General features: G+C 57.0%; 5 protein-coding genes across 5 annotated transcripts; 3 read left to right on the forward strand and 2 right to left on the reverse strand.

Moving 5' to 3' along the window:
- Positions 1–9,194: 9,194 nt before the first annotated feature.
- N0V96_007700 (uncharacterized protein) lies at positions 9,195–10,679 on the forward strand (the record flags this gene model as incomplete). Its single annotated transcript, XM_053194586.1, has 1 exon — positions 9,195–10,679. The coding sequence occupies one exon, from the start codon at positions 9,195–9,197 to the stop codon at positions 10,677–10,679; it is 1,485 nt and encodes a 494-aa protein (XP_053048082.1).
- Positions 10,680–12,235: 1,556 nt separating this feature from the next.
- RAD23 (UV excision repair protein rad23) lies at positions 12,236–13,834 on the forward strand (the record flags this gene model as incomplete). Its single annotated transcript, XM_053194587.1, has 7 exons — positions 12,236–12,253; positions 12,373–12,420; positions 12,510–12,582; positions 12,641–12,720; positions 12,782–13,114; positions 13,167–13,658; positions 13,709–13,834. 7 exons carry the CDS (start codon positions 12,236–12,238, stop codon positions 13,832–13,834), a joined length of 1,170 nt encoding a protein of 389 aa, XP_053048083.1.
- A 1,276-nt stretch (positions 13,835–15,110) lies between these two features.
- On the reverse strand, positions 15,111–17,006 carry N0V96_007702 (uncharacterized protein; the record flags this gene model as incomplete). The annotated part of the gene is made up of 1 exon (XM_053194588.1): positions 15,111–17,006. One exon carries the CDS (start codon positions 17,004–17,006, stop codon positions 15,111–15,113), a length of 1,896 nt encoding a protein of 631 aa, XP_053048084.1.
- A 587-nt stretch (positions 17,007–17,593) lies between these two features.
- On the forward strand, positions 17,594–20,169 carry BRE1 (E3 ubiquitin-protein ligase bre1; the record flags this gene model as incomplete). The annotated part of the gene is made up of 5 exons (XM_053194590.2): positions 17,594–17,725; positions 18,036–18,179; positions 18,231–18,288; positions 18,336–19,942; positions 19,996–20,169. 5 exons carry the CDS (start codon positions 17,594–17,596, stop codon positions 20,167–20,169), a joined length of 2,115 nt encoding a protein of 704 aa, XP_053048086.2.
- A 368-nt stretch (positions 20,170–20,537) lies between these two features.
- N0V96_007704 (uncharacterized protein) lies at positions 20,538–21,506 on the reverse strand (the record flags this gene model as incomplete). Its single annotated transcript, XM_065758106.1, has 1 exon — positions 20,538–21,506. The coding sequence occupies one exon, from the start codon at positions 21,504–21,506 to the stop codon at positions 20,538–20,540; it is 969 nt and encodes a 322-aa protein (XP_065613248.1).
- Positions 21,507–23,007: the final 1,501 nt, after the last annotated feature.

The raw sequence follows: 23,007 nt of genomic DNA on the forward strand, positions 1-23,007 counted from the left end.
AAGAAACCATCCTCTCGGGCCTCAACAAGCCCTCTAAACACAGTCCATCGATGGCGGGAGCTTCTCGAGTCAAACCAATCGCTTCTTTGTTGAAGCCGCGATCCTCGTGAAAGCAATGTTCGACAGCACATCGGATTTGAAGGCGCAGTAGCCGTGCAGGAGACGACTCTGCGCAGCATTCGAGCCCGGGTCCAGCTGGAACGACGTGAACAAGATTCACCACTTCCACGGCGTAGTGCGCACAATTACGCCCAGCTTCATCTCCAGCCGACGGGCCGAACGAGCACTTGAAGGGGAGGCTGACGGTCTGCAGTGAATAGTCGATGCGCCGGCCGGGCTCACGTCTTCAGCTGGGAGTCCCCTTTCCAGACCAGAATGCAGAACACCAGTCCACGAGCATAACCGCGAGGTTTCCAGAACGCATGCCGAGGAGCGTATACTGCCAGGTCTTGTGATTGATGGTCGGAGGGCTGGAAGGAGCCAATCTCTCTGCTAGCCAACGTCACGATGAACTGTTGTCTCTGCTAGCAGAGCAATTCTCTCTGGACACTCGCAAAATGGCCGACGGCATCGTAGATTGTAGGGCGGTGTTCTCGCGCATGGTCAGTATTGCAGAAATGCTCTGGGTGGTTCACTCAGCGCTGCGTCATGCCTGGTCCTTGAGGCCGTCTTGTTGACTTACAAGCAACACCCCATCCCTCCGGCATTCCATCTTTTGCAAACGTGAACGACCAAGGCTGACCGAGCCCGTCCAGGCGCTTCGCTATCAAGGTTGGCGAGCTTCACGGAACCATGGTCGCAGTCTCAGCTGAAACAACAGGACAAGATCGCAATGATGACTCCGGTACCACTCAAGAACGCGTCGCAAAAAGCATCAGAGGCCCGACTCTCCGTCTATCATGACGTGCTGAGCTCGAGCTGCCACCTGTCCCTGGCTATAGCCAGCCACGGTATACCTCTTCTGGGCTCCTCAATCCCGTTCCGGATTCACGATGAACTCTCATCTCCCATTCATACGGCAGCCGGGCGACGCCGTACTCCTACCTCCAAGCAGGGCGGCTTGTAACTGACTCGAGGCATATCTTGGCCGTTGCAAAACCACACTTGGACTGCAAGGCTGCAAGCTGCAACGGCAAGCTAGAACCTGTCAACCACAGCCCTGCATATCCTCCTCCCTGGTTGACTTCACTGGTGAATCGATAGCGCCAAAGCTTCGGCGAACCCCTGAGGGGATGAGTACACCTTGCACCGGCCTCCTTAACAACTTTTGCGGCCAATCAAGCAGAAACTTGATGCGAGATGCTTCGTACGTTTTCTTTCCCTCGGGGGAGCAGGGGCTGGTCGTGCCGAGGGCGACGGACCGGGGTAGGCGAAATACAAAGGGAAGCGAAATGTAACGGCAAAGGGATGCATTTTAGCCCCCCTTTCCAAGCGATGATGGAACCCGGTAGGCCAATCCCCTTTATCAAATCTTAATATCAACTCCCCGAAGCCGCTGCCATTTGGTCAATTTGCCTCGCCCCGGATTCCCAACTCTGATACGCAGCACCCTTGGATGCCGCGCGGGAGCCGGAGAATATCGCATGCACACGCATATCCGTACGGGAATTGTGCAGCAGCGCCGCAAGAGCAAAGGCGGAAGATGTCGGGTGATGTCCGTCGTGCGACTTCGGCCTCAACCTCGATTCAAAAGAGATTCGAACCCCTACGACGAACTTGACCGACTGTGGGGGGCCACCGGTGAGTCGCCGACCTCGAAAAACAGAGCGCATGTGCTCGGTCGCATGCAGTATGCACCAGCCGCGGGCAAACAGGTGCTGGCCGTCCACAATGGTTGTGACCGATGACGAGCCGCCGGCGGTGGCCACCACCGTGCCATGGCGGAGCAGGAGGCACAGACTTGGGCAACGTCCCGGCGCGCCGATACAACTGGACTGGCTGGACCATCGTGGGATCTACCCGACGGGTCTGCAGGTTACCGCGAGCGATGGCGGGATGAAGTGTTCTTGAACTGCCTGCTTGGTCACCGACATGTGCTCCCGAGCATCACTTGACGATGGCTGCACGGTTGGCATCGAAATAGACACCTATCAGTACGTAATGAGATGTTGCCAGCGCATCCACCCTCGGCCACAGTATGACCTCGCCTGCATCCAACTACTAAAGAAGTGAAGTCAATCACATATGGCGCCACCTAGAAACTGTCGACCACGTGTAGTTGCATCAATTCGGCCATCGAAATACAAGATGCTTCCGGAATGGGAGAAACGAAACAGGAACCATGAACCGGAAGCTCAACAAGTCTGGTAGATCCCCACGTGGCGGGCGCGCGCTGCTTACCATCGTGCCGTTTCAGTTGTTCCTGGATAAAGAAGACAACGGTAGCATCAAGCTACCTGTGGTGAGTTGCAACGCTCGCCCGTTGTGCGCGCACGCAAGCCGCAAACGGCCACTGGCCTAGCCAGACTTTGACCCTTTTTGGGGCGCCGACTAAGACGAAACTCTGGTGCTGGAGCGCCGTGCGAACCTTTTTCTTTCTTTCCAAAATTGGCAACAGAAGGATCGGAGCCGTTGACAAGTGCTGTCGAAAGAACATGGAGAAGCAGAATTTTTTCTGGCCTCTTTTCTTTTCGTTTCAACCCCGTCAAACATGTGTGCGGGCTGACACGTTGTGGGTGGACCTGGAAGCGGTTCGCAGAAGAGCAGGCGGACGGACGGCAGACAGACGTGGGCGCGCAGTGATGCCGTCTGCACCGAGGGTTTAACGTTTTGTCCAAGGTGCGGTCATGGCGGGGATATCCCCTCGAACCCCCAGAATAACACCGAGTCATTGCCAGCAAAAGCCGATTTTTTCACTTGGCTGCCCGAGCTGTGACTGCTTGTGGTTTGTGCAGATGAGCCCCTCTTCTGACAGCGGCTTTTCCAAGCAAGATCCTAGAGCCGACTGCGAATGGGAACACTCGGCAAGGCGTAACGACCGGTTCTTGACAAGATTGCTTCTTCTCGGTGCTGATTGCTGCGAAGAAGTTTGAAATCTGGGCCGTACTCCGCAACAAGTGGAATTAATGACTCTTTGGCGTCCGCTTCCCCTCTTGACGTCGCCGTTCGCGTGGTGGGAACAGAAGGGGCGGGCAAAAAGTTGATCTGGGCAGAAAAGGACTCAGAATGACAAAGCAGCCGGCTAAAGGTACTTTGGAAAGATACAGAATGGGCGCAACGCTGTAAATGGGCAAAAAGACTGGACCGCCACTCCACCAGGGGTGCGGCAGCGTGAGCCCTAAACGCAGGTACAAGGCACATCTGGACCCGGCATTCTTCGTCTGAACGAGATGCGACGAATGAGATGCGACGAATTTGCTGCGATCCCATGGGGCCGCGGAGCGGCGAGCGGTCGCCTCAGCATCACATCGCAGCACATCGGGACTAAGGTAGGGTCAGGTACATGCGGTACGTATCGTTGACGAGAACTCTGCATTCGCAGGATGGTAGGTACTCCTTAGACGCAGGGCACAAACTCTGTATACGGGTGTAGGACGGAGACGTCGAGCTCAAGAGACACTGGGCACATTGTGTGTCAGTCAATGGCCATCTTCCGACCCTCCATCGCAAGAGCACTCACCCTTTGTTGTATTCGTACGGGGCTGGGGCAGAATTAGACGAGAGACAGAGACTTAGCAATGCCGGCCGGCCCAATGGCGAAGCACCAACATGCCAACCGCAGGGCCTGTCTCATCTCTAATCCATCTCCCATCGACGTGAGAGATGACGAGCAGCGGGGGAGGCGTAGGCTGGGCGTTCTCTGATTGGAAAGCGTCGGAGAAAAAGGAAGCAGGAATAGAAGATGTGGAAATGCGCCGTCAGCCCCCAAAAGAGCGCCGGCGTGCGCCCAACAGGCTGGCTGCCGCTGGCGGCCGGGGATTGATCAGCACTGCAAGAGGTCTGCAGAGAGGACGCAGTACTTCGTACTCCGTACCTTGCTCCGTCCTCACATGAGTAGGTGTGCAGTATACTCCGTAGATTGATTCTCCGAGATGAATCTCAGATGCGTTCTTTCGTCATCGGCGCCGCTTCTTCCACTTGTTCCAAGGCCCAAGGAGTTCCAGGCTTCTGGCCGTGGATCTAATTCCCGCAGGCCCCGTCGAGCACGTTGGATCCTGGCGGTCCTCCGGCCTTGTCGCTCGTGTCAGGCCTTGTCGAGCCTTGTCAATGTCGTGCCCTGCCCTGTCGTGCCGTCCTCTCGCTTGCCGGGGAAAAGGCAATTTGCAAGCCTGCTGCAGCCTGTGCCTGGCTGGGACAGCGAGGCCCATTCTCGGCCAGGGCAGTGTCGTGGAAAAGTGTGGCCGTGTGGAGAGACACGGAGTCGAGGAGTGGAAGCCGTGGTGGGCCATGGCCCCAGGCTTCCCAAGTCAAGATCCAGGAGTCAGGAGTCAGGACTTACTGTGTAGTAAGGTACGGATAGTTCAGAACAACATGGAGCGAAATTTGGTGGAGAGGAGGAAATGAAAAGTCGTCGAATCAAGGAAGCGGGTTGGTAACAGCGGGAAGGGAGCTGGGGCCCACGGCTGGCATGAGGTGTGTGCGGGAACTTGGCCGGGAAGGCAGGGACGCCTTGGAGTCAGAAAAGACGTTGGAAGGAGCCTGGAAGGTCTTTCCTTGTGAACCTCCTGTGTGAGGTACACTACATTTCTACCTCAGGCAGTGTGTACTAACTCCATACCTGTGCAGGTACTCCGTTACCTGGTAGGTAGACTGTAGTCTGTGGTAGATAGGCATGAAAGGTAGTCGTCTGGCCCTCAGGCAGAGACATGCGGTACGTGTCCCTGACGACATGGCTAAGGAGGTACCTCGAGGTAAGGGAAGGTAGGTACGGAGTATGGCACTGTAGCATCTGCCATTGTTTCAAGGTCTTTTCTCATCCCTTCATCAGAATCTTCCTTGCTCCTTTTGGACCTTTGGATGGAGAATGGATTCCATTGCGCCGAGAAGAGGTTGAGCATTGGTATATACGGAGTGCACTATGCACTTGGCTCGCCTCGCATTGGCCTTGTCCTTTCCAGTGTCAGTATCTGACCTGGCAACGTTCTCCTGATTTGCACTCGAGACCCTCTCCCAAGGTGAGGTACGAATGGACTCCCGCAGGTGGTAGAGCTGAGCGGGGAGGCATCCCATTACTGGCAGGCGTGCGTCATTTTCGTCCTCCGAGATTTCCCAACTCTAGCAGGAGCCGAGAATAGAAGACTTGAGACAGGTCCCTGGCGACTCGCGAGGAGCAGCAGCAGGAGCAGACACCCCCGGGTTCCTGCCCAGTCATTTGGGTCCATCGGGAATTAAGGCGGCAGGAAAATCTCGAGGTACTTCCGTCCCTGGTGCCTTGCTGCACATCTTCATGTACCCAAGGTACCTCTGATATTGTATCATTTTACGCTTTTTGCACCCATGGAAAACTCTTCGTCGATAGATCGCCTTCCCTGTCTCTGCCAGTGCTAAACCTGGTTCTTCTTCTTCTTTTTTTGCGAGTCGTTGTCAAGTCTCTTGTGTCCCAATGGAGGTTAGACGGTTACATTCCATCGACAAAAGTGAGTAGTGTCTCCCCAGAAAATCTCGAAAATCTCTTTTTCCAAACTCGGGCAGCCGGGCAGGCCCTCTTTGGGGGCCGAGTCAGTTCGGCCAGGTTCGGAATCTAGATGCGCTCTGCGTCACTGGCAACTGGGCTGGGAGTCTGGTAGAACTCTTCAACCAGAGAACACCATTTCTGGTACGGATACAGCTCCAGCTCCAGCTACCAATGTTTATCTGACCGTCTGCACAAGGTCAAAGCCAAAGCGCACCGGGGAAACGGCACAACCGCCCTCTTGTTATGCAAACTTCCCCTCTGCAGAACATGGACCACCCATGCGACCAAGGTCCCCCGTCGCCTGTTGGTCAAAGCAAGACCCCTCAGGTCTCTCTCTCGACCCCTTCTCGCCCCTCTCCACCCCCTCAGGTACGCCGCCAGCTCTCCACTGAAGGCAGCCGGAAGCCGCTATTCAGTACCTAGTGTAAGGTACGGAGGAAGAGAGACACTCAAGAGGGAACACCCCTCTGTCGAAACAAGAGAGAGCACTGGCTTTTTGCCTCCGCTTTCTCCTGGCACCAGTCAATTGCCATGCCAACGGGTGGATGGCTCACTACCTCTAGCTGGGAGGTGCCCTCAATTTGTTGACACCCGGCGACTCAGCAGTTGATTGACCAAAGTTTGAACCCCGTCCAAGGTCGCAACTGTCTTGAAGCTATCGCCGACTGCGCATGACGGCCACTCGTCCAAGAGGGAAAAGTGTCAGCTTGTCTTGGATTGGAAGAGCGATTCTGTCTCCCTCTGCTCGCGACCAACCGACAGGGATTCGCGTGTCTCACCCAAAAACAAACAACCAGTCCAAAGAGACGCCACGCATCTCATCGCTAGCCTCGTCGATCATGGCCTTCTGCTTTGGGATAGAAGAAGAAGGCACAGCGCCATGGCCCATTGAGGGGCAGCAATGCCGTAGCTCGCGCCAGGACACCTGGTGGCCAGAACGGATTTGACGGGACAATTGATGGCTCGTTGTGTTGATTCACGGATGCAAGGGAGCACCTTCGATTGGCAGCTTCGGGCGATAGCAAAGAGGACCGGAGATTGTACCTGCACAACCCCCTCACATACGATGCAACCGCAGCTCTCGAGTCCAGCCTTACCCTGCGCCGTCGTGGTCGGCTAGTGAGTATCTACTGCCTACATTGTGCCCATCTCGACACGTCGCTGCGACCATGCCGAAAGCGACACGATGTAAACAAAACTAGCACGGCCCAGAGCCTCACTTGATCAACTACGGGGTCTTTTCAGCGCCGTCATGTCGCAAACCATGGTGCAAAGCAATCGCCGAGTGGAAACCTCACTTGCGATTGTTCCTGGTAGCCTGGATGGACCCAGGCCGTGTCAATGATGGGAAAGGCAAGACGAGCATCGTCGATTGCGCCGGAGCTGGAGCAAAAGCGACATTAGCCGTGCTGGTCAACAACAACACGGACCAGGGATAACCAGGGAAAAGACGGCTCGCGCTCCAACTCTGGGCTTATCGGGGACAGCAACCTATATCAGAAAGGAGATGAGTGACGGCGCTTGGCAAAGAAGACGAGACGCCAAAAACCACGCATTTCGAGAGTGGTCCGTCACTTCGTAGACTGCTGCTGCCACAGCATATGCCGTCTGCCAGTCAGCCATGGCCCATGGTGCGCCGGACGTTTTTTTCTTTTTCTTGTGCAATCCTACGGAGTACTGTGGCTGACGATGCTTCGTTCCCTCTTGTTTCTTCTTCCAGAAGCCGCCGGGTGGGATGACGGATGATCCCCCTCCCTTTCCTCACGCCATTGTCTCTGGACCTTCGTTTTTCCCATGTTTTATATCGCGCTTGTGGCTTGTCTTTTTTTTTCATCTAATCGGGGACGGCGTGGCCAATAATCCCCCGCAGCTCCGGTGTCAGCCCTCGCCATCTCATGCTACCATCGGAAACTAAGGTAGCCAGAGCCTCTCGACCCAAGATTCTTTTCGTCTACGGCTAGCTACGAGAGTTTACGGGGAGGAATTATCGAGTCTAGCCTGCACAACATGGAGACACAATCGAATCAACGTGGTCGATTGGAAAGTCGAGTTTGACAGCCACAGGCAGCACGACATCTGGTGAGGTGCTACAAGTACAAGCAACACAAGGAACGACGAGGTCAGAGAGTACATACATAGCCGTCGTATCATCTGGTCATGATCCAATTCTCTGACTGGCTCTGTGCACTGGCAGAACAGACATGTACATACAGCGACAGCGGCGCGGCAGCTGATGAATGGGACGACAGAGCCCTGCATTTAACTTGTTCGTGTCCTGCAGTATTGGTACTTTGTCCACCACCAGCGCAATTCTACGGTCCAGCACATGGGAGTGCACGCGCTGGACACACATTGACACGGCACGGCAGCAGCAGCAGCATCACAGATCCCGAATCATCTCGTCACCGCGGGCCTCAGTCCCCTGCCGCCGCGGGCTCCCAGTCCTGGTCCCAGACTCCCAGGTCTCCAGTCAGGATCCCAGACCACACCAGACCCGGACTCTGTCCAGCGTCCCAGGAGCACACGCCCCCCGGCACGGACAAGGGTAGCTGCCAGTGTTTCGTTCCGAGCGCTCCACCACGGCATCCCTCCCACATCCTTGTCACTGCCGTCCTTTCGTTCACTCGATACTTATGACCTGGGTACAGAGACCAGAGACCCAGAGACCAGAGGAGAGGGACAAAAAAAAAAAAGAGTAGAAGAATCCACCGGCCGGCCGAGGCGTGTGCGTAAGGTACGAATAAACTCGCTCGGTCTGCCGTTTGACCACGCGACGCTGGACCTCTCTACCCTCACCCACCCCTCCCCCCGACAGGGAATGCCATCTAACCCCCAACCCAGGCACCGTACCGCACCGCACCGCACCGCACACAAAAACGCGACCACGACCGCCTGCCGTACTTTATTCGTTTGGTTCCCAGGTTTCGTCCTTCGTCCCCTCTACTTACACCTACACCTCTTCCCTCAACCCCCTTCCGTTCTTTCTCACCAACTACTATTCTCTCGTTAAACCCACGACTTGAACATTTGCTTCACCCAATCCCCATCGACAATCTTGAACCTTGGGCCCATTACACCGGCCATCTGGACCATCTCAACCAACCCGGTTCCATAGTAAAGCCTCGCTGCCCAGTGCTCGGCATTCTATTCGTCAACGCAAACGACAACACCCCATTCTTTACTCGCCCTGGAGAGAGAGTTTCTATACGGAGCTCTCCTACAGATCGAACCATCAACAGTGCTCATGTACACGGCTGGTCAACCGCGTCCCGATCTCACCTCGTCTAGTCATAAACTCTCTGGAATCAAGTCGTCGACACGTCACTTACACCCGCCGTCAACTCACACCAGGAACCCAGCCTCATCGGGGCCTAGTCCTCATCGATTCATCAGTCTCTGGTCTTGACGAGCCGTTTGTCCGCCGTCGAGAACAAACAAACCGATCCGCCGGTCTCTGGCAGACCATCTGCAACGCCTCAGCCGAACCGGTCTCCGTGTAAGCGGCGGAGGAGGAAACCCCAACTTTCATTTCCCGCTCGTATTCGATTCCCCCTTCGGCTTTGAAAGCCCCAACTTCACCATGGGCCTGCCTCGAGCTCTCCCCGTTGCGGCCGGCGCGCTGGCTCTGATTGCCACCATTACGATTGTCATCATCCACGTCGTCCTCGCCGCTCATATCGCCGATGCGGCGCCTGTCCGCACTTCCTCGATTCTGTCTTCGATTTTGGAAAGCATTCTTTTGGTATTCTTGGGGTGGATGTTGTCAACCAACTTGGTTGCCAAGTTTAGGAATTCTTCAAAGCGCTTCATCAGCGCCATGTTTGGTGCGAGTGTCCTCGTCTGCACCATGGCCACTGCTGCGTCGGTAGCCACCATGATCTGCCTCAGCAACGCGACGAGGGACCTGGCGGGTACCGTTCTCGGTGCGACCCAGACGAGCTTCCTCATCGCTTCGTCCGTCGCTCTTGGTCTCTGCTTTGCTTGTCAGCTCATCTTCATTGTCATACATTTCGTCTTGGCCCGCCTCGTTGCCCGCGACGAGTCCGGTTCCATGCACACGGACGAGGAGTCCCAGAGATCTCCCAACGTCCATATCAAGTCGGTTCCCTACCACCGTACTTCGCCCACCTTTGACGGCAGGAGCCGGTCCACCTCCATGGGCTCGCAAAGTCCGCCTCAGTCGAGCAGCGGCCGTTCCGCCACCGACACGCTGAGCTCGTTCCGCTCCTCGTTGTCCAACGTCGTCCGGCCCATCTCCTCCCGAACCCGCCTGCTTCCTCTGCGGGAGAAGCGTCGGGCAGAGTCGATTGACTCGAACCACTACCGCTCGCGATCGAGCAGCGTCAACGAGGACTCGTCCTTTGACTCGTGGGACACGTCTTCGGTCGACATGCAGAGCCGCATGACCGTCCTCGGCACGTCCTCTCCCCCCGGCAGGTTTTTGGAAACGATCCCTGCCAGCCCTACTACCAGCCGCAGTCCCAGCCCTGGCACGCCGTTGGACCTGGACCTGGAAGCTCCGCGCACTCGTCGCCGGAGCCGCAGCTACAGCCCCAGCCCCATGGGAAGCCTTCGCAACCCGGAGCCTACCTTTACGCTGCAGACTTCTGCCAGCGAGTGCTCTCTGCGTCGTCCCGAGCCCGCCTTTACCATGCAGGGCTCGGCCAGCGAATCGCACATTCACCCCCTATTCCGGTCTGACTCCCCAGACCCGCCGCCGATGGTGACCCCCGGCACGGTCGTCACCGCGGCGCCAGATGCCGGCCGCGTCATCTCGGACCGACACAGCGTCCGCCGCATGCGCAGTGGCAGTCTGCCCGGAGGGCCTAGCCCCCTCAGCCGCACCAGCAGTTATGACAACTTTTTCCCCAACGGCCAGCCGCCCGTGAAAGAAGAGAAGGAGGAGCTCCCATCACCCCAAGAGGAGGACGAGACACTCGGTGAGAGACAGATGACGCCCCCGATCCCGGAGTGGATCCTAACCGCCGGAGCCAGGACGAGCCTGAACGGGTACCAAAGTCGGAAGCTCCGCATCGACGGGGACGCCGAGCAAGAGCAATCATGATGAAGGAGGGATGCACCAACGGCAACAAGAGGTGTGTCCACGGAGAATACCTGACCCGGCGTGGTCTTCATGAATGTCTAATTGCTATTTTGTCCTCGACGACACAACAAGGGGAGTACGAACTCGGGCGGTGATACCATATTTGAGGGATTTTATTTTCTTTGTCCAGCGCGGCGTTGTCCTGGGAGGCAGAGTAGGAAAACAAAAAGATCCAACATCGAGCGGCCAGAGAAGCCGCCGACAAGCTAGGATAGATGGCTACAGCAGCTGAAAACAATGTAACGAGTAACGAAACATGATGTGCTATGAGTGGTGTGTAGGCCTTTTGTGAACGTTTGAAATGATGCCGGGCAAATGGACCTTGGACATGTCGGAATATGGATGATCCCGCGCCGCGACGCATGACCTTCCCGTTGCGGACCCGGCCCGGGGGTAGGCACGGACCTCAACGATGGTCCCAGGCGTTCGTGCAAGTATCCAGGCGGGAGACAGATGCTTTATGTAAGCCGGCAGGCAGGGCAGCTCAGGGAGTGGCCTGTGATACCATGCGAGGCGACGAAGGGCCTACAGGCTACGGGCTCTAGTCCTATGGATATAACCACCTTTGATCGAGTCTTTGTGTGTTGCTCTTCAACGGTCGGTGTCAATCGTCGACGTGGCTACGAAGCGAACCCCAGAAGCTGGTGCAACACCCCGCTTTCCGTGAGGTAAGGTAGCTGTCACCGAAAATTTCTGCAGACTATGCAGACGGCCTGGCTGCTGGGCAGGTATCCGTACATGGGCGAATGAATGGGAGCGCGAGGCAAAGCGGAAAGGAAGCTCGAGTACCATATTCTCGTTGCCTGTCATCCAATGGCTTCTTTGGGGGGGTTCTGGACCAGGGCAGGTCTTTTGATCCCCTCATCTTTCTTACCTCATCTTGGATGCCTAAGCAAACCACCAGCCAGTTAGTCACCCACGCAGTGCCACAGCACCTTGAGATCAAGTTGCACCGCCACTTGTGTAGGGGGAAAAAACAACAAAAAAAACAGAGTTTGGCTAGGAGAGAAGCCACCCGACCCAGAGAGACCGATGCGCTAGGCCCGTTGTTGGTGCTCTTGCCTGGCTGGTGGTGGTGACATGGAGTGGAGAAGCGGGCGGGACAAGGCCCATTGCTTGTTCACCACCACTGACCACCTACTGACCACCTACCACTGTGGATGGGACAGCAGAGAAAGGACGTGGGAGTTGTGGAAGGTACCTCAGCCAACCAACTAGAACCGCCTGCCCGCCGCCTTCCCCCACTGCGCAGCAACCAAACACTGACTTCAGGTCACCACTCACCTTCGTCATCTCCATTAATTCTGTACCTTTGCAGTCTTTCCCGCGCACACAACAAAACACCAAGGTGACGGGTTTCTCTATCTTTCACCCACTTGCAACTGCGCATCGATCCCCAGCGCACCCATCCCCCATCAGCGCTCTCAATCTATTCTTTTATTTCCCCCCCATCAAATCAGCACCCTCAGCTCTTCTCTTGTGATTGCAGCCTTTTTGCTGCCCCGAAGCTAGCCAAGATGAAGGTCACATTCAAGGTATGCCCAGCTCCGAGCCTCCTCCCCCACCACTACCACCACGGGGGGGCCATGATGGCATTGCGCCTTACCATAGCTTCAACCTCGAGCTTATACTAATCATATTGGCTGCTTTCCAGGACTTGAAGCAACAAAAGTTCACGCTTGACGTTGAGCCCACCGACCCTGTGCGTCCTCACCCCCACTTCCGCCTCCGAGATGGACCCTCCACGGCTGCCTTGCGATGTCCGACCTCGAAAACTGACGAGATAAACAGATCTCGGTTGTCAAGCAGAAGATTGCTGGAGAGAAGGGATGGGACCCCAAGGACCAGAAGCTTATCTACTCTGGTAGGCAACCCCACGCCACCTAAAGGAAGGCGATGGCTCCGGCTGACAGCTACACTAGGCAAGATCCTGAAGGACGACGACACGGTCGAGTCCTACAAGATTGAGGAGAAGGGCTTCGTCGTCTGCATGGTCAACAAGGTCCGTAGCCCGACGACAATACCCGCGCTTGCCCGAGTCTACCCTACTGACGACTCAACAGCCCAAGGCACCCAAGCCCGCTCCGGCCGCCGAGTCCTCGTCTGCGCCTGCCGTCCCCGCCACGCCCGCTCAACGTGTCGCCGCCACGCCCGCCGCTCCTCCCGCTCCCGCTGCCCAGGCTGCTGCCCCGGCCGCGGCTCCCGCTACGCCGACTCCGGCTGCTAGATCCACCGGTGGCGATGCCGGCAACAACGACCCGTCAATGGCCATGGGCGCCCAGCGCCAGGAGGTGATTGCCAACATGGAGGCCATGGGTTTCGAGCGCGCTCAGATTGACGCCGCCATGCGTGCCGCCTTTTACAACCCCGACAGAGCCGTCGAGTACCTGCTCAGCGTGAGTTCCGATACCTCGAGGACTTGGTTCGCTGGACGCTGACAACGACTAGGGCATCCCCGAAGACGTCCAGGAGGAGCAAGCACAGCGACAGGCCGCTGCTGCGGCGCCCGCTCAGCCTTCCGGTGGTGCGCCCGCCGGCGGTGATGACGGCAACGTCAACCTCTTCGATCTTGCTGCCCAGTCGCGTGGTGGTAGTGGTGGTGGCGGCGGTGGTGGACGTGGCGCCTCCGCCGGCAACACCCAGGCCGCCGCCGCTGCAGCTGCCGCTGCCGCCGCCCAGGGTGGCTTCGGCAACCTGGACTTCCTCAGAAACAACGCTCAGTTCCAGCAGCTCCGTCAGGTCGTCCAGCAACAGCCCCAGATGCTGGAGCCTATTCTCCAGCAGCTCGGTGCCGGCAACCCCCAGCTTGCTCAGCTGATCGCCAACAACCCCGACCAGTTCCTGCAGCTTCTCGGCGAGGAGGTTGACGACGACGTGCCTCTGCCACCCGGTGCGCAGGCCATTCAGGTCACCGAGGAGGAGCGCGACGCCATTGAGCGGGTGGGTTTCTCTTGACATTGTATGGGGATCACGATGCTGACTACTTTAAGTTATGCCGTCTCGGCTTCGACCGCGATGCTGCCATCCAGGCCTACTTTGCCTGTGACAAGAACGAGGAGCTTGCCGCAAACTTCCTCTTCGATCAGCCCGATGACGACGATGCGCCCCAGAACTAAGCCCGACTCGCAACGACCGCATGACGACACAATCTATGACAGAAACGCAGGGCTCAGGAATTACCGGACGGGGTTGGCTCGACGACATTGACGTGAGGAAAAGACCTCAGGATACCTGGTCCAGAAGGGCGGTATCCCCATCAGTAAGGCGGGCATGTGGCCGCGTGGAAGTAGATGATGCAATTCTTTTGTCGGTAGAGCTGGCGTGGAGGCAAGCAGTCTGAGGAAAATATGCGTAAAATGACCTGGACGCATACGGAGGTCGCAAGCTACTCGCGGTTACAACTGCTCATGCTTGTGCTTGACCAGGATTATTCCTGTTCTGGCTTGGGAGAGAGCGTGGCGTCAGTCCTCGGTAGCCAGGCCGGGTAGTACCGGGTAATTCAACTCTTCAGTGCCATCTTTCGGTCTGTGGCGCAATTTGGTTGTGTGAGTGAGGCCAAAGTGAATGGGGTCGGTCCAAGGGGTTGGCCTCACTCTTGGCAGTTGGCCTCACGCCTCGTGGGGGACTATAAAAGAACACCCAGACCTCGCCTTTCCAAATGTTAGTTTCTGTTTCTTCTGTATACTTACCTGCCTGACGACCTTCGGAGATCAAGAGTACCGGGTCGTGGAGGAGGGGGACCTGCATTGCACACACACAAACATCGCGGCCGTGCCCCTCGCCGTGTGGGGCTCCTTTGCGGGAACCGTACGAGGTATAATTTTTGATTCCATTCTCGTTTTTGACGTTTTTTTCACGTTGAAAAACACTGTTGTTGTCTTTTTTCCCCTTTTCATTGTGGCTGGCGCCTTGGGCGGTGGTATGAGGAAGAAGGGTGTGTATGTGTATTGGTGTTTTGATTTTGATACGGGGGAGGTGTCCACGGAGGAGGTGTGGGTAGCTTACGATGATGGGGTTGGGTTTGTCGTGATTAGGTGCTTACAGATGCATTCTGGGAGGTATGGTATTACACCACAAGCAGGGTACTTCTGTCAAATTTTTTTAAAATGATTTTAATTTTTGGGAATGTACTTCGGAGACGACAATGTCTCGATTCCCTAGCCGTCCTTTCGCCTTGAAATCCTTCGCTGCAATAATAAAAGAACTACGAAAGTACCAAACGCCGCCTCATTGCCCATAGGGCCCCTGGTGTAATAGCAAAAAAAAAAAAAAGGGGTATCTGTCTAGTAGGACCAAGGGGGGGAAACCAGCCGTCCGCCCCTCTGTCCACACTGCCATGAACCTTGGCTCCCCGGCCCCCCGATTGTGCGTAATGTGTACACCTCTGTGTGCTCAGTGAATGATCTCGCCACGCATGTTATATTCCACGGCCTTCTTCTTCGTCTTGCCCGCGCCCCGCTTCTTGCGTCCCGCGTCGGGGTCCATGTTCGTCTCGTCAATGGTAATCATGCCGTCCGCGTCGACCGTGATCTGAGGACCGACGTTGGCCTGCTGCCTCTTGGGCTTGGCGCCGCCGCTTCCACCACTACCGCCGCCGCCGCCGCCAGCAGCAGCACCCGCTGCGGACCCCTCGCCTTCGGCATCTCCTCCACCCTCGCGCTTGTCCTGCAGCGAAGCGAGGTTCCTGGCATTGATGGCGTCCTTGGCCGCCTTGATCTTGGCCTGCTCGGCGTCGAACTCGGCCTGCTGCGCGCGCTGCGCCGCCATGATGGCCTCGACGGGTTCGTACTCGGCCTTTGTCCACGTCTTGTACTCGTCCAGGTCGATCTGCAGCTCCTTCTTGCCGACGAGGATGGCGTCGATGCGCGCGGGCCTGTGGCGCTCCTCGCGGTTGAACTTCATCTTGACGTGCCGCCGGTTCTTGCCGGGGAACATGCCGCTGATCATCTGGAAGTCGGTGCCAAACATGCGCAGCCCGCGGTAAAACAGCTCCGTCTCCTCCTCGTTCCAGACGTTGGGTCCCTTGAGCTTGGAGCCCGTGCGGTAGCTGTTCTGCGTCGTAAGCGTCGTGAAGTCGTTTTCTTCAATCTCGAGCATGTCCTCGCCCTCGGCGGCGGCGGCGGCGATGGCGTGTCGGTCGAGGCTGAGGGAGTTTTGGTCCACCACAATCTGTCCGTCAATAATTTGGAATTGGGGCCCAGTGGAGGCCATGCTGGTCGGTTTCGGCGGGGGAGGAGCTGCCGGCGTGACCTGGTCGCTCGTCGGTGCCGGTGTCCCGCTCTCCGAAGCCACATCCTCCGAGCCGTTCCTCTTCGCCTTGAGTCTCTCTCTGGACTTTGCCTGCTTCTCGCGGTGGCGCTGGAGGAGCTCGTCGTGTCTGCTGAACTTCTTGCCGATGCGCAAGTCTCGTGTCAAATCGCCCATGGTCAGTGTGGCGAGGTCGGCCTCCTGGTCCTCCGCATCATCTGGCGTCACTGAGCGGGCTTGCCGAGGTCGTGCTGGCTTGTTGGCAGTAGTAGCGGCATCCGTGTCTCCTTCTTCTGTGGTCTTCTTCTTTCTCGGCCGAGGCGGTCGTTTCGGCGCGGCGTCCCCATCTGCCGGCTGCTTTCGTGGTCTTTTGGGTTTAGGGGCCCCAGCACCGTCTTCGCCCTCTTCGGCGGTCTCGCTCGTCTGGGTTACTCGTTTTCGAGGTCGCTTGGCAGGTGCCTTCTTGGCGGTAGTCTTTGATGTATCGTCTGTTGTTGCTGTCTGCGCTGCGCCCTCTGTTGAAGGCACTACGTCGGCCGAGGGAGCAGTAGCGGGCGGAGTCTGGAGTTGAGCTAGTGTCGAGGCCTCGTTGGCGATGGCCTCTACAGCAGGAGCGGGCGTCACGGACGGTGGCTGTGGGCGGCTTTGTGTTGGCGGCTCTGTTGACTGATTTGCCCCAGCTGGTTCCACTGTGGAAGCAGGTTTCGCAGAGGACTCGCTCGTCGTGGGTTGCGTCTGGGGCGTAGCAGCCTTCGTCGTTCTCGGCTCGGTCGATGGCGGGGTACTCGTAGGCACGTCTCTGGGCGTATCTCTCGAATCGGCTCGTTTCTCGGCGGCCGACGGCGCTGTTATCTCGGTAGGTTCGCTTGCGCTACTCTCTGCTGTGGTTGCAATCGCGGCGGCAGTCGTCGACGGGGCCCTTGATGGCTGCGGTGCTGCTGCTGCTGCTGCTGCTGCTCCTGCTCCAGGCGCTCGAGGACGGGCCATGGGCATTTTTGGCTTGAAAGCCATGCCGGCCTTTTTCTTGAACATGGAACTCATGATGGCGATTGTGTCTAGTCTTTCTTGTTTATCGTTGCGGCAATATCCTCATGATCGGAGCTGAGGCTGAAGTTGGATCTGGTGGATTGTCACTTGCGAGCCAGACTTTTTGCCAATCGCGGCGGGACAGTGACTGAAGTGGGTGGGATGCAGAGAAAAAGTGCTTCTGATAAGTAGGTGCGGGACCCGACAATTAGCCGGTACGTGCGCTGTGCTGTCCAGCGCGGCGGGGCGCCCTACTGGTTGATAAGGCCATGGATGGCCTACGCAGCGCTAGACCTGTTTGGGGAGTGGACCGGCTGGCTTGATTTGAACGTGAAGCGTCGGCGTTCAACCTCGAAAATTCAACCTCCTTGCCCCAAGTATTCCTCACTCATCGCCAGCGCCGAATCAGCACAGCACGACTCTGTCGACCTTCGCATGGCTCGGATCAATCCCTAAGCACGTTCAGCTGTCCCACGCAGCGCATTTTATCGCCCTTGCCCGACCCTCGGACGCATACATCGTCTCTGCATCTTCCTACCTTTCTCATGCCTGTAGCGACCTCAGCCCCGACTGCCTCTCCGCGTCCGTCCACCTTGACCAAGATGGAGGACAGGAAGAGACCCCCCATCAGCACCGCCGAGGACCTCGCTCCTCCGAGCAAGCGACATCAATCCGTCAATGGAAGCAAGTCCAAGGGCGATAGTGGCGACCACGCCGAGGAACACTGGATCGAGGTAAGTGTCACGAGACACGTATTCCCCAACACATCAAGTTTTCTCAACAATCAATGGACCCCTACGCGATTCCCTTGTGCCATCAATGGCGACGCGACATCTCGATCATCGACTGCCCCCAGCCACGCTCAACACTGGCGGACTACGATCGACTGGCCTGGAATGGCCTTTCGATCCGCCGTTGAGGGCGACGAGGCTGCCTGACGGTTATATCCGTCTCCCTGTCCACGCATCCGACTGTCCCACACGCTTTTCATCGCCTGGTGCGAAAAGAATACATGGAGAGGGCGCGAGCTGATGATGAGTTCAGAATTACCAAAAGGGCGCCATTTATCGGCAACTTTTAGAAACAAAAAGGGAAAAGCAAGAGTTTGAGTCACGCGTCGAGCAATTGCAAAAGAGTATTGTATATCGCGAGGATCATATCCGCATCATTGAAGCATGGTGGAAGCAGGTCAGTTTGATTGATCCCTTGACTCGGTCGCCTGGCTGACCCCCTCACTAGGTTCTAGAGGAGATGGAGCAGCTCGTGGACCCTGCAACACCCCCCTCCGGCCCAACAAGTGAGTCCCCTTGTCGCATCCATACCGACATGAGACTGACAGTCCAGACCCTCCGTACATTACCAGCACGCACTTTAAAGATAACGACGAGTTCCAAAGGCATCTTGACGAGACAGCCTCTGATATCAAGAAGCGAGCCGAAGCTGTGCTCAGTCGCATCGCAAACGCTAGGGGAGAAATTACGCCAAATATTGCTGACCTTGAGACTCGGGTCAATAGCCTGCTTGCGCAGCAAAAGGAGTATCTGGTCAAGTTGGACCGTGCACAGCAAGAGAATGAGCAGCTATCGGAAGACCTCAACAAGGCCAGCCTTCGCTTCTTCAAGGCCGAAAAGCGCATGGACAGATTAAAGAGCGCGCAGGTCCAGAAGCTCGAGCAGCAATTCATCGCCAGCGCCAAGCCGACAATCGCCGCGGGGGAGAACGGACAGGATGCCGCCGAGGCAAACGGTAACGCTGCCGAGGCACTGCTCAAGTTTGAAGAGGCGTCGGCCGTCGTCAATAAGCAGAAGGAGCAGCTGGAATCTGCGCAAGCCGATATCAAGACCCTGCAGGAGGAGAACTCAGCGCTAAAGGCACGACGCGAAGGCCTCACTGACGAAGATTTCATCCGGACCGACGTGTTCAAGCAGTTCAAGAACCAGAACGAAGACCTGATCAAGCGCGTCAACCACCTGGAAGCCACGAACAAGCAGTTGCGAGAAGAGGCCGAAAAACTGCACTCGGAGCGAACAGCCTTCCGGACCAAGCTTCACGACGAGGCGCAGACGATAACATCGGACCTGGAGCGCCAAGTCGAGGAGCGTGACGCAGACCTGACACGGATCCGCGCCGCCCGAGACGAGTGGTACGCCAAGGCCAACATGCTAGAAACCCGAGAAAAGGAGGAGAAGCAGGCGCTGCAGCACCTCAAGGAGCTCACGGGTGCCCAGGAGGACCGAATCGCATCCTTGGAATTGGAGCTGCAGCGTCTGAAGCCCGAAGACCAGCCGATGGCGGACCCCGATCCCGAACTAGAAAGCATGCCCGCGGACGACCTCATTTCAAAGTACAAGAAGCTGCAGCAGGATTTCGAGTCGATCAACAAGGAGTTGCCCGCTCTCCAGCAGGCGTACAAGCGATCGATGGGTCTCGCACAAAAGAAGGTGATGGAGTACACGGTTCTCGAAGACCGGGCAGCGGCCGCACTCGCCGAGAAGCAAAAGGTCGACCAAAAGTACTTTGCGGTAAAGAAGGATGCGGACATGAGAGACCGCGAACTTGGCGTGCTCCGAAGCCAGAACCGCAAGAGTTCCGAGATTGTTGCGCAGCTCAAGGAGGTGGAGGCGCAAAACCGGATACTGATTAGCAACCTGGAGAAGCAGCTCTCGGACCTGAAGCAGGCCAACGCGGCAATGGCTGCAGAGCACAAGAAGATGGAGTCGAGCAGTTCCGACGCGGCGCGCCGGGTCGATTCCTACAAGAACCAGATTGGCGAATTGACCAGCTTGGTCAAGTCGCGCGACGCTGCCATGGCTGCGGCCAGGGAGCGCACCACAACCCAGGAGGCGGACGTTGAGCGCCTCAAAGTCCGCGCCGACATGATGCAAAAGGAAAAGGACGAATGGAAACGCAAGGCGTTGAGCAACTCGTCGGAAGAAGAAGAGATGCTCAGAGTAAGTCCCTCCCCCCACATGCTGAAGACAGAACGAAAGCTAACTGTATGCAGACCTTTGCACTCTGCACAGTGTGTCGCAACAACTTCAAAGATACGGCCTTGAAGACGTGCGGGCATCTTTTCTGTCACCAGTGCGTGGACGACCGGATCAGCAACCGAATGCGCAAGTGCCCCAACTGCTCGAGGGCCTTTGACCGGCTGGACGTCATGTCTGTTCACCACTAGCCGCTCCTGTGCGGCCTACTACCCGACTCGGCTCCCGTGTCGGCTGCTGTTTTGATATGCTTCAAAGACGTTTGCGCAGCTTGGAGTTTGCTTCCGTGGCAGGGGATTTCATGGTATGATACCTTTAAGACGCTCGCGATTGGAAATGATGGATCGTTGTACTTTTACGTGTATGGAAGACGGCCTGGACCTCGGAAAATGTACATAATGTCATGTCCCCCACCCCCCTTTGGGGCTGATCACAAACTAGTTAGTTGTAGGAGGCGGGCGAGAGGAGCATGTACGAGACCACGTGGAGGACAGGATAGACCTAGAGTCGAGCTGGCTCACATGACGTTCAAATTACTCTTTGCCTACTTTCAAGTTTACTATCTCCTACTGGTCGACCCAAACCCGGTGCTTTCGTGACGGGTCGAGCTTGAGGAGGAGCTGGTTGATCTCGACGGGCCAGCCCCATAGGAGCCGGAACCGCTGGTCGTATCGCCGCCCCATCCCGAGCCGTAGTTCTGCTGGTTCCGCGCGCTGTTCCTGCCTTGGTAGTAACCCGCGCCATACCCCGCGGCACCGCCAGCCCCCGCGCCAGTCCAGAAGCCAGGGCGCCATCCCTGCTGGTTGCTTGAGCTGGATGGTTTGGTGCCTGGGTACGGCGGGGGAGGATCGTCATCCTGACCGAAGCCGGGGTTCCATCCACCCCCGCCACCTCCTCCGGGCCCACCGCCACCGCCGCCGCCTCCACGGCGCCGACCGGTTCCACCGGTCCTTCGATTTTGAGTGCCGGCCACGCACGCCGAGTAGAGAATCCAAGCCAAGACGGAAAAGAAGATGACGCCAAAGAGGTAGGCTCCCCAGTCCGTCCCGTCGTCGTCGTCACCACGGCCGCCGCCACCACCGCCGCCGCCGCGTCCCTTGCCCAGGTTCGGATACCGCCTCTCGCCCTTGTCCGTGAGAGCGAGACGGTACTCGACGCCGCAGCTACCGCGAAGGACATAAGGGTCGTCGGAGTGGGCGTACCCTTCGCACACGACGTCCGTGGACCCGAGCTTGAGCTCCTCGGGCAGCGAGGCGACGCAGGACCACTGGATGTCTTCGGGGCCATAGCCGGCGCCGTTGTTGGTGCAGCGCATCACGTCGATGGCGTGGAGGTTGCAGAGGGACGGGTGGGAGAGGCACTTGAGCTGGGGCGCGGCGGGGACGCGGCGGTGGGTTGTTGTTGCGCCGGCGCCGCGGAGGGTGAGAGATTGGACTTTGGAGAGGAGGATTGCGTCTTTGGAGGGAGGTTTGGCGGCGGCGGCGGCGAGGCCTGCCATGCTCAGGGCGAGGAGGTGTGAGAGATGCATTTTCTGATAAGTGATGTGAGATATGGATTGATGGTATGAGTGTTGATGTTGTTACTTTCTGTAATGTGACGTCGCTTTCGAGTTTGTCCCGCGTGGTGGCGGGTTACGTGGTTCGCCGCGATGGAAGGTAGACAATGTGCTTCGCGGCGGTCCTGGTGATGAGAAGGTTTGGCTATAAGTGAGTAAAGACTGATGTCTGGGTTTTTGATAAAACCAGGCAGCAAGGTTTTATCTCCGAAGAGGACAGGTATGAGGTGAGGCTCAAATGAACCTCACTGGGCCGCCAAGTGACGAGCCTGGCAGCGGTGATGTGGGATTGGGTGCTCTTTGGTGAAGAGGGTGGCGCAGCAGTGGCGAGTGTGTATTGTGGCGCTCCCACAGACCTTTTTCCGTCTTGGTCACGTGCCTGATCTGGTGTAATCATTCTCCACCTTTTCTGTCCTGAGCCGTCGGGTCAAGTTGATGCGTCCGAGCTTTTTTGGGGGGGGGGCTTCCCCATCTCGCAGAAGGAAAAAAGAAGAAAAAGCTTGGCAAGCATTGTCGTGCATCGCCAAGACGGGTGACACAGTCTTTTTTTTTTTTTTTCTCCTTTGGGTAAATTGATTTGCACGACTTACTTTTTGAGGTATGCCGCAATAGCATATTTGACGGGTCAATCGCAGCAAAGTTAATGACAACCAGGTACGTCTCTCCTGCATGGTCGGTGCTTGCCCATGGTTTTACCTTTGCTGGACTCAGTGAACCAGAGCCTCGAGGCTCATTTTGCATGATGGCGACTACGAAGTAGCGAATCTCCGACCAAGGGAAGTTAATCTAATTTCGCAGTATCACTGCCCACCGTGATAGGCTGGCACACTTAAGCATGGGAATACTAAACCTGCAAGGTACGGCCCCACATGCTTCTGATTTTTTACGGATACACTACGGATACTTTGGTATGAAGCATATGGGCAGATCAGCATGAAGTTCGCTCTACGGACGGAGGAAAAGACACCACGGATTCCAGGTAAAAGGCCACAGCATCAAAGGACAGACACTCTTTTCTACAAGACAATATCATTGTCGCAGGAGACGCATCGTTCCAATATAAGAAGAAAAAAGGGGAACCTGCGGATTCACCTGAGTCAATGCCGTTCTGCCCCAGAGCTCCCCACATGTACTCTGTACTCCATACAGTCAGTCTGCCAGTGAAACGACCAGAACCAGACCAAGGGGTCCCGACATGGAGACCGTCTCGCGTTCGGCTCGGTTTCGGGCGCCAAGCGCAGTTCAGCTCGTCTTTTCCATCGTGTCCCAGATCCATACGGCTCCCACCAAACATCGCGGCTGTCTTCTTGGACGGTACCGTCAAACGACGACCGGCGGCGGGAACGCGTCAGCCGGACCTGTGGAACATGGAAAATCCTCTCGGCATTTGGACGTGGCCCATCAAGACAAGGAAGCTTTTGGTCGAAATCAGATCAGATAATGCAGGTCGGACTATTCCCACTGCCCGTTACTT

This window comes from Colletotrichum fioriniae (assembly GCF_027942845.1).
Source record: "Colletotrichum fioriniae strain IMI 355084 chromosome Unknown scaffold_9, whole genome shotgun sequence".
In the NCBI taxonomy this organism is placed as follows: domain Eukaryota; kingdom Fungi; phylum Ascomycota; class Sordariomycetes; order Glomerellales; family Glomerellaceae; genus Colletotrichum; species Colletotrichum fioriniae.